This window comes from Euprymna scolopes, chromosome 36 (assembly GCF_053919585.1).
Source record: "Euprymna scolopes isolate OS-2025 chromosome 36, ASM5391958v1, whole genome shotgun sequence".
Classification (NCBI taxonomy): Eukaryota; Metazoa; Mollusca; class Cephalopoda; order Sepiida; family Sepiolidae; genus Euprymna; species Euprymna scolopes.
In genome coordinates this window covers 82,422,651-82,432,842 of record NC_136517.1, presented here as the reverse complement: position 1 = coordinate 82,432,842, position 10,192 = coordinate 82,422,651, and the positions used below count along the sequence as shown (strand labels likewise).

The window sequence follows — 10,192 nt, the reverse complement described above, 5'->3', positions numbered from 1 at the left end:
TCCTAATACAAATTGTTAGTAGTAAATAAAATCGATTCTCAACCTTCAATATTCGGCTGTCTTTAATTATATGGAGTCAGAACAACTTAACCAAAAAAGATATCATAATGCAACTTCCACGTTGTTCATTTCACGTATTCTTTGTTGTGACCTCTATGGCATCCTTTTCCACCCCTAAACCTTTTTATAAAAACCGAGGCCATATATCGTTGTGGAAATCACGTTCAAGATGAATCCAAATAATAATAAAAGCTTTTTTTTTTAGCTCCTTACATCAAGTGGCATCATGCTTTGCTTGGGGCGATTTCCATATAAAAAAAAAGAAGCGTTTGCTGAAGCATGACTTTAAAAATCTATGACGTCAGCAGATGAACGCGAATTGGTGAGTAGGCCTGTCTTAATGAAGGTTGTGGTACGGTGATGGGAGGTGAAGGTGGAGGAGGAGAGATAAGCACCGTAGTGGGAGGGAGTCCCGTTATTGATTTCGCGCCGAATCCAATGCGCATGCGTTTGTAACGTGTAAACACAACGGGCAATGGCGACGACGACGGAAACCTGCAAGGTGAACTCGAACGGAGGAGAAGTCAACGTTAGTGCGTCGAGTAACGGTAGAGCACCTCCGTCGGAGGACGTAAATGGCGAGGTGAACTGTCAGACGAAGAAAGCTAAGATGTCATCCGGTGATAATAACGAGGTTGTTACCGTCGTTGTCGGGACGCAATGGGGAGACGAAGGCAAGGGAAAAGTGGTCGACATGCTGGCCCTTTCGGCCGAGGTTGTTTGCCGTTGTCAGGTGAGTTGAAACAAAAAACACGCAGTCGTTTGAATGAATTAAAAAAAAAATAATAATATTAACAACATTGTTTATTTACTATGAGGAGTATAACTTTCCAACATTCTGTTTTTTTTTTTAAGTGTAATATTTCGTTTATTTTATTTTATATATATTTTATTTATTTTTTTACGAATTTTCTATAAAAAAACAACAAAAAAAAACAAAACACGTGAAATACTCAACTGAAGATTAAGATATCTTATAAACTTCAGTACTTCGGCAGAATACAGATCGTGCTGAAATAATATCCTTGGGGCTTATTATACTGCGCTATTTTTTAAATAGTATTTTCAAGTTTTACGATATATATATTATTATTATTATTAAATTTTTAGGTGAAAGTACAGAATTGTTATCAAACATCCTCCCCTTCCCACGTTAAGAATGGCTTTCTAAATAACATTATTTCAGCATGGTACAATAAATGCATAAATACCATATTATTTAGAAATCTATTAACATAGGGAAGGAGGGGCTTTCTTAATTTATTCTATACTTTCATCTAACAACTTAAACAAAAAGATACCATAATGCAACTTCTATGATCGAGTGAAAAAAATAATTCGTGAAATATTCGAAAATATTAATATTAATTATTTCTATTAATTTTCTATAAAAATTGAAACCCGTGAAATATCGTTTTTTTTGAATGGTGAATTTCATAAAATCATATTTAGAATTAAACCTGTTTTCAAAACAAAATATAAAAAAATCTTTATGATGTACATATCCATTACGAAAGATATCACATGCCAAAAATTATGTAAATTGATCAAGTATTTTTTTTAAACTGAGAAAATCAAATTTTATGGCTGTGAGGTTTTGATCCGTCATGTTTTATAAATAAAGGGAGACAACTCATTTGAGCTGCTTGAATGAAAACAAGCCGTGTAATGGCTAGAATTTCCTATTAAAATCGCTAAAAATCGTAAAAAAAAAAGACTTTTCCTCATAAAAATACGTTTTACACCTTATTTTTTTTTATTTTTTTTTTTTTTTTTTTTTTTTTTTTTTTCGGACGATTCTCATAGATTACAGACTTAAGTATCATCAGCAGAAAAATTTTGAAAAAGAAAAAAAAATTGACTTTTAACAACGTTCTATATCATTGCCATCTACTTTCTGTCCGTTTCTTTATCGACGTGTCACGTGATTAGAATTTTATAACGAGAAAATGAACCCCTTTCTTAAGAATCATTAAATTCTTTTTGATTTTAATGTTTTTTCTTCTAATATGATACTTAAGTCTTTATCATAATCGTCGGAAAAAAAAATTTTTAACAAAAAAAAAAAAAAAAAAAAGTAAAAAAACACGCAATTTTAGTGGGTGGTCACTCATCAGGTCCACCAAAAATCCACTTGATCAATTTACGTGATTTTTTGGAATATGACATCTTCGTCCCGTGACGAATACATACGCCATAAAAACTTTTCTGCCATTTGATTTTTTTTGTATAGGCTTAATTTTTAAATAAACGCACACCGTTTCTTTGTTTAAGAATGAAACTTTCCGGCATTTGTTTCCTCGAATATTTTCCTAAACACGTGAAATACTTTTTTTTTTTTCTTTTTTTTTTTTAAATGGCAGATTTTATCAAATTATTTGTATTCCCCCCCCCCCCCCGGTCGAAAGTGAATATCTGAGTCCAATTAAATCAAACTTCCGTATTTGTGCAATTTACGGTTCGTAACTATTCTATACTTTAACCTAGCAATTTAATAAACCAAAGATTCCGTAAAAATTGATTTTAACTCGAAAATCTTATTAAAAAGGTATTTATGCGATCATGTTACCGTGCTGAAATAATTAACGTCATTATTTAGAAAGCCATCAGAAATTGACAGTTCACAATAACCACTTTGGTATTTTGCGAAATAACCGTGGCAACCATTTTTTTTTTTTTTTTTTTACGATCCGATCTAGCGTAGTATAAACACCCCCAACCACCCTATGTTAAGATCGGCTTTCGGAATAACCCCCTCCCCCGCCTCAAATTCCCCATGTTAAGAACGGTTTTCGACGTGGGGGGGGTGTATTCCCAAAACCGTTCCTAACATAGGGAGGTTGGGGTGTTTATAATACGCTGGGGCAGGTCGTAAAAATTTACCGATTTTTTATATATACGAGACAAAACAATGACAGAATATATATATATATATATATATATAGGGTGAGCCAAAACTAGGTGGGCAGTAAAAAAACAAAACATTTAGATATCACGTACACTTACAACTATATGTAATAATACAATTAATAAAAGTAAATGTTATCAACGCAAGTGTTCAGTTTTCCTTTTTGATTTACACAGCTTTGAAGTCTGTCTCTTACACTTCACCATTATATATATATATATATATATATATATATATGTCACAAGGAAACGACATAATGCAGAAGTGCCCCCCCTTCTTAAATTTTATTTTGAATATCTATCAGTAAGACACCCCCACCGCACCGACCGCATTCCATTGCTATTTTGTCTTGGTTGTTGAATTTTAACTCGCAATAAATGACATGTGTATAATATATATATACTAGCATTTCAGCCCGCCGTTGCCCGGGTGTTTGGAGGTGTATGTTGAGCAAAAAAAAAAAAAAAAAAAAAAGCGATCAATTTTTTTTTTTACTTTGACCCTTATTATGACCCCTTAACATTTATTGTTTGGGGCTCAAATCAAGTTGAGTTAGATCCATGTCCAAGAAACCTATATCTAAAATTTCAAGTGTTTAGACCCAAGATTGTCGGAGTTTGGTAGAGTTCTTAAAGGTCAAATCGTTAAACTTTGACCCCTTAACAGCCAAATTTCTAGCCGAAAACGGATTACAAAGATTTTCCCAAATCTCAGTACCCTGTATATCAAATTTAGAGTCTGTAGACTGAAAATTGACAAGAGTTATTGTGTAGCGAAATGTACACACACGTTCACTTTTTATATATGTGACTGCGTTGTTCCATTGTTCATTGCCTGGTATTTCGTCACCGTGAATCTCATAATCCACAATGGAATTACTGTCCAAAATATGGGTAAGGTGCTATTTAGTCGTGATAATTCTACGGCAGGCACATACATCATTTTTTATTTTACGATAAGTTTTGGGGATAATATTCCCTTTTGGGATTTTTCAACCAGTATGTATCCTCACATGAGGGCTCGTCCAGGACAGTACACACCAAGTAAATGTCGTCTCGCTGCTTGGTTAACATCCTTCGTGGAATATTTGGACATTGTGCATAGACAAGTAAGGCAAAATAACGAATATAGGTGAATTTATATAAAAAAAAATCCCCAGATAGGTTACATAGGTTTAAGACGAGAAGTAGGGAATTGTGTGGCGAGATGTTTGTTAATATCGCATTCGAATTTTTGCATGTTGGTGCATTTAAGGAAAAAGGGAGCAGGAAGAGAATTCCAGGAGCAAGTGGTTCATGGAAGGAGGCTGTTGCAGTGGAGGACTCTCTTGTGTCTCAGTGGTGAAGGGGTGAGATTTTGTTGATTGTCGGGTTAGTTAGTATTTTGTTGAGTGGACATGAGTGCAGTAGGTTTGTCAGAATACAATTGATTGAGGTACTTGCGGAATAAGCATAGCAGTCATTCGGATTCAGTCCATTTGAATTGGTCGTCGGTGATCAAGTACAAGTACCGTTAAAAGTGATAAAAGAGCAATCGATCAGAAATGAGCTCATGCCAAATTATGTCGAATTACGTCACTAAGGTACGACAAAATTTAGCCAAAGCACAGAAATTAGCCAAAACTCACTGAGAGAATAGCCAGAGAGCTATGAAGGCCACATATGATAGAAATGCGGTAAATATAGAGTTTGAAAAGGGTGAGAAAGTGTTAATACTCCTACCCCTAAATGGTCAATCATCCAAGACAAAATATCAAGGACCGGACACAATCGCTGAAAAGATAAGCCCTCTAAGTTATCGAGCACATACCCTTAAACGCAGAAACAAGACATAAATGTCCTTTTAACATGATAAGGAAATATTTCAGGAGAGTGGGAGAAAAATCAGTAGTGGCAGCGCCATGCCACAGCAGAGCTACAAATGAAAGGAACCTTCATGTAGAGAAGGACCAAACCATAAAGTTAAAGAATTCAGAGATACTAGAAGACTTAGGGTTCAAACTTGCACAGTTAACCCCAGAAGGAGGGCAGAGATTGAAGAACTGAGATACAGAGACCTATTCGCTGATGCACCCGTGCGGACAACAGCAGTGGTGCATGACATTAAGCATATAATAGAAAAATATAACATGGTAGCTGACGCTTTACCTCGAAAATACGAGTCGGAGAAAAAAAGAAAAGGTGAATCGGGTATAAAGAATTTAGGAAGAAACTCCTTATTTCCTCTCCCCCCCTTTATGGAGTAGAGTGTCACAAGAATACAGGGCATAATGCAGAAGTGCCCCCCCCCCCTCCTTAAATTTTATTTTGAATATCTATCGGTCAGACATCTCCACCATTGCTATCGAGACCTTCGGCAACGAAATATCCACGTGTGAACCCATGAAAGAAAGCAAGTTAGACACCCCATTCCCCTCTTAATAAGTCATTAGTCAAGACACGTCCACCTTCACTCAAACGAAGCAGTGTGTGGAAAAAGAGGAAGAGAAACATTTTTAGCAGGAATTACGTGCAAGGAGAAAGAAACAGTAGTCAGTCTAAAAAAAAAAAAAAAAAAAAGATGGAGCTGATCATATTGCCAAACGAATGTCGACAATAAAAATGCGATTGATACCAGCCAACATGATTCGCTTTGTAAATTGGAAGTTCACTCGACTTTAATCTCATTCCTTGAGCCGAAAAGGGAATATGTCAAAGACTGCGAATACACCTTGGCTCAGAGATATTGGAATGGAATACATCCTCAAGTGGGGAGGGAAACAAGAAGACGCGATGAATACCAGTAACGTGATTTATACGGTGAAATGGCGACTCTCTCAACTGAGTCTTTCTTATTCCTGGAGCTGAAAAGGGAATACATCAAAACTACGAAAACACCTTGGCTCAGATATGTGGGAATGAGACATCTCAATGTTGGTGGTTGAGAAATAAGCGAGAAGGAAAAATAAGGAAAGACAAGTGGATAAACGAACTTCGAAGGACATGGAATCGCACGTCAACGAGGCGGGACTCTCACACTATGAACATCGGAGGACGTCCTCACTCGGTTAAGTATCGTTTAATATCGTCTTGCCCCTGCCCCACTTCATAAATATCGACTTGCTGGACTGAACTGTTTTTTTCTTATTTGGAATAATTTCTACTGCCTCATATGACTCCACCATTATTCCACATGAAAAAGAAAAGGGACTATATTTGTCTGAACAGTTTTCTTTACCGTTGCACTCCCTCCCTTTTTTTTTTTTTTTTTTGTTTTTTTGGACCCGTTGGATATTGTCTGCATGTTTTCTTTTATTTCTTTTGAATATTTTGTCTTAGTTGTTGAATTTTAACTCGCAATAAATGACGTGTGTGTGTGTGTGTGTGTGTGTGTGTGTGTATATGTATGTATGTATATATATATATATATATATATATATATATATTTAACCGTGTTGTTCTGGTATTTCGTCGACCATAAATCTCATAAGAATATTCCACAACGGAATTACTGTCCAGAATCTGGGTAAAGTGCTACTTGTGATAATTCTACGGCCAGCATGTACACCATTTTTTATTTTCCGATACGTTTCGGGGATAAATTTCCTTTTGGGATTTTTCAACAGGGATGTATCGTCACTAATATATATATATATATATATATATATAATGTACTATCAGGTCACCCAGCACTGCCCGGTCGTAAAATATGCTTAAATATGATATTTTGATTAATGCAGATTTCATATTTATTATTATACCATAGTGGATGCAATATTTAGTTATGATTTAAAAAGTTGAAAAAAATGACTCGTGCGCCACCACCAAGAATCGAAATCAAAATGTTTATCTTATGATTTACTTTTTCCTTTGACTTTAATGCCTCAGCTATGAAGACATGTTTGCTGCAAGGCTAAAAATTAAAATGTGAACCAATAGCTATTACGTTACGCATGCATATTCGTAATGCTGTCATTTGACCTTTCACCTGGCAAATTGCATTTCTTTAATTTTCATACTTTTGCACCGATTTTACCTGACTAAAACCCAAATATAAAGTTTTGTAGTGGTTCGAATACCCTATATATTAAGTTTTTTGTCTGTAGACCAAAAACTGACAGGAATTTGGTAGGCAAAATTTTTCAAATATATATACACATACATAAATATATAGAAAGAGGTTTGTGTTTGCTATAAGCTTTTTATGCCAATATTACACCAATATAAATCATGTAGAATATCTGTATGAATATAATTGCATGTAATCTATATATCTATAACAGTGAAAATGTCTGTCTGTCTGTCTGTGTACACTTCCCTAGCAAATAACTCTGTCAATTTTCGGTCTACAGCCTCGAGATTTGACATACGGGGTATTGAGATTTTGGAAAATCTTTTTAATCGGTTTTTGGCTAGAAATTTGGCTGTTAAGTTCAATGATTTGACCTTCGAAAACCACACCAAACTTCTCCACCAATTTTGGGTCTAAACACTTGAAATTTTAGATATAGGTTATTTGGACATGGATCTAACTTTATAATTCGATTTGAGCCCAAAACAAATGTTAAGGGATTATAATTAGGGTCAAAGTTTTTTAAAAATTGACCTTTGCGGTTTCTACCAAATTATTCGGTTAATTTTTGGTCTAAACATTTGAAATTTTACATAAAGTATATTCAGACATAGGGCAAGCTTTTTAATCATTTTTTTTTCTTTTTCTTTTTGCAAAAATTTGGCTTCCAAGGGGTCAAAGTTCAAAAGATTATAACTTTGCAGTCTCTAGCAAACTATTCAGCCAATTTGGAGTTTAAACATTTGAAATTTTACATAAAAGATATTCAGACATGCAGCAAGCTTTTTAACCAGTTTTTGGCCAAATGTTTCACTGTCAAGAGGTCTAGGTTGAAAGAGTTGACCATTGCAGACTTTATCAAACTTCTCCGCCAGTTTTAGGTCTAAACACTTGAAATTTTAGATGTAGGTAGGTTACTTGGACATGGGTCAAATATTTTAATTTGAGCCCAAAACAAATGTTATGGGGTCAAAATTTCAATCAAAGTTTAAAAAAAATTGACGTCTGCGGTCTCTACCAACTTTTCTCTATGGAAGTTAAGGAAGCCTATTATATAGAAAGGCATTACCGTACATATTCACACTTTTTAATATATACATATGCACATAGTTATGAACAGTACATAGGGCACAAGCAAAGCGGAACTGCTAGTATTTAACTAAAGATGATTATCCCATAAGAAAACAGAGAAAAAAAAAAAAAGACTAATAGGGAATTAATTAAAATGAATATTTAAAAGAATATGCAAATTAGCTAGATCTTTTGCGGATAAATGCAATTTCACGACCCATATATAACAAAGTTGTATTTTCTTTTTAAATAAGTAGAAAAGGGTTTTTAATATGAATATCAATACAAAAAAAAAAATAGAAAAAAAAATTACAGGAGTATAGATATCTCCAATGACTTTGCCGCGCCCTGTATGTATACAAATGATAATGTAATTAGCATTAACGTTTTCTTGCAGTTTCACCGTATCACCGATCGCCAAAAGTGACTTCTACTGGGATATAAATATATTTATATATATAATTGCTTTAAAACTTAAAAGGTTATCTAATCCTTGTGTGGGAAAGATCGGCTGTTCTGTTTCCAAGGAGTTGATTTCTCGTGTCATTGATTATGTAATAACAAAACCGACACGAGGTCTACGTCGCACGTCGCAGATAACTGACAGATCGAACATCATTTATTTCCAGAGTAATTTAAGTTAGTCAAAGTGAAAAAGTTTACTTGGTGATGAGTTCTGATTTTGAAATCTGAAATTGAGAGGCGGTGTTTAAAGAAATTACCTATTATAAGGTTTCTTTTTTCTATTATCCGGCTGGTTTTTATGGTTGGAAATCTGGATATTTATAATTAAAAAATAGTGAAATCAAACTTTTTGTTTGGAAGTTCTGCATTTTTAGGCGATTACAGTGATTGTTATAACCGTCCCAATCGGACTTAGGATTGATGTTAAAAGAAATTCTGTTAACTCTTAGTGAAATGTAAAATATGGTATGCTTATGCAAAATACGGAATATACTGCAATAACGTTATTAGTTAGAAATCCATTCTTAACGTGGGTGGGAACTTCCTTTTTAACTATTCTGTAACAATTTAAACAAAAGATATCGTAAAAATTAAATAATCCTATTTAAAAAATAGCATGGTCCGTGAACTGCAGAGTGCATAAAGTAAAAAAAAAAAAAAAAAAAAAAAAAAAAAATCAGAAATCTAAGCGGTATATAATTATATGGTACTGTTTTTTTTCTTATTTCTTTTTTTTTATAAATAAACACCGCTTGTCAATTTCCGATTTCAAAACCGGAACCCGTCACCAAGTAGACTTTTTCTCTTTAACCTTACTTAGTCAATACGATTCGTTTGTGCTCCTAAACGATTCGATAATCAACCGCAACCGGTGTTTGTACGAAGGAGACACTATTCTGAAAAAAACAAACAAACAAAAAAAAAACGCTTTTCACATTGTTTAAACTGAAATCAGCATTTTTTTTTTAATTTAATTTCACAGTAATCTGTTAAAAATTACATTTTGAATTCATAATTTTAAACAACTTTATAAGCTTCAACATGCTTTTTTTTTTTTTTTTTTTATAAAGTACTATTAATTATTCTTTGTCATCCAGTCATTGTTTGTCAAATGTCCAAATGACATATCACATTTGCTCTAAAGTAACTAACACAGGAATAAAAATATTTAATATTTAAGTATTCGAAGTTAAGTTCATTAACATTTTTTTTCCTCTTAAATAAATTATCGCACATCTTTGTCGTCTACCCGCAACATTCGATAAAACCACATGGATTTCTTTATTTTATTTTTTATTTATTTTATTTAGATCTCTCTATATTTTTCTAAGTCATCATCCACCCGGGCAACGTTGGGTAAATTCATCTATTTATAATTTGACTTTAAAACTAATTTCATGATTAATTCAAATAATAAATGCATTCTTTTTTTTTTTTTTTTTTTTTTTTTTTTTTAATGCTTATGCAGTTTAGTTTACGAACCGTGCTATTTTTGTAAATGTTTTTTTTTATAGAAATGATTTTCAAGTTAAATTCGATTTTTACGGTACCTTTTTGTTTATTCGGTTGTTAGATGAAAGTACAAAATCTATTTCCACCACTATTAATACGCTGTTGTCTCATTAACCCTCATCCTTG

At 33.5% G+C, this 10,192-nt stretch overlaps 1 protein-coding gene across 1 annotated transcript in view; it reads left to right on the top strand.

Annotated features, from left to right (window-relative positions):
• Positions 1-394: 394 nt before the first annotated feature.
• Positions 395-10,192, top strand: part of LOC145260631 (adenylosuccinate synthetase isozyme 2-like) — a 140,243-nt gene continuing 130,445 nt past the window's right edge. The window contains exon 1 of the mRNA XM_080118952.1: positions 395-793. Coding sequence (XP_079975078.1) covers positions 536-793 — 258 coding nt within the window. The 5' untranslated portion in view covers positions 395-535. The remainder of the gene's footprint in view (positions 794-10,192) is intronic.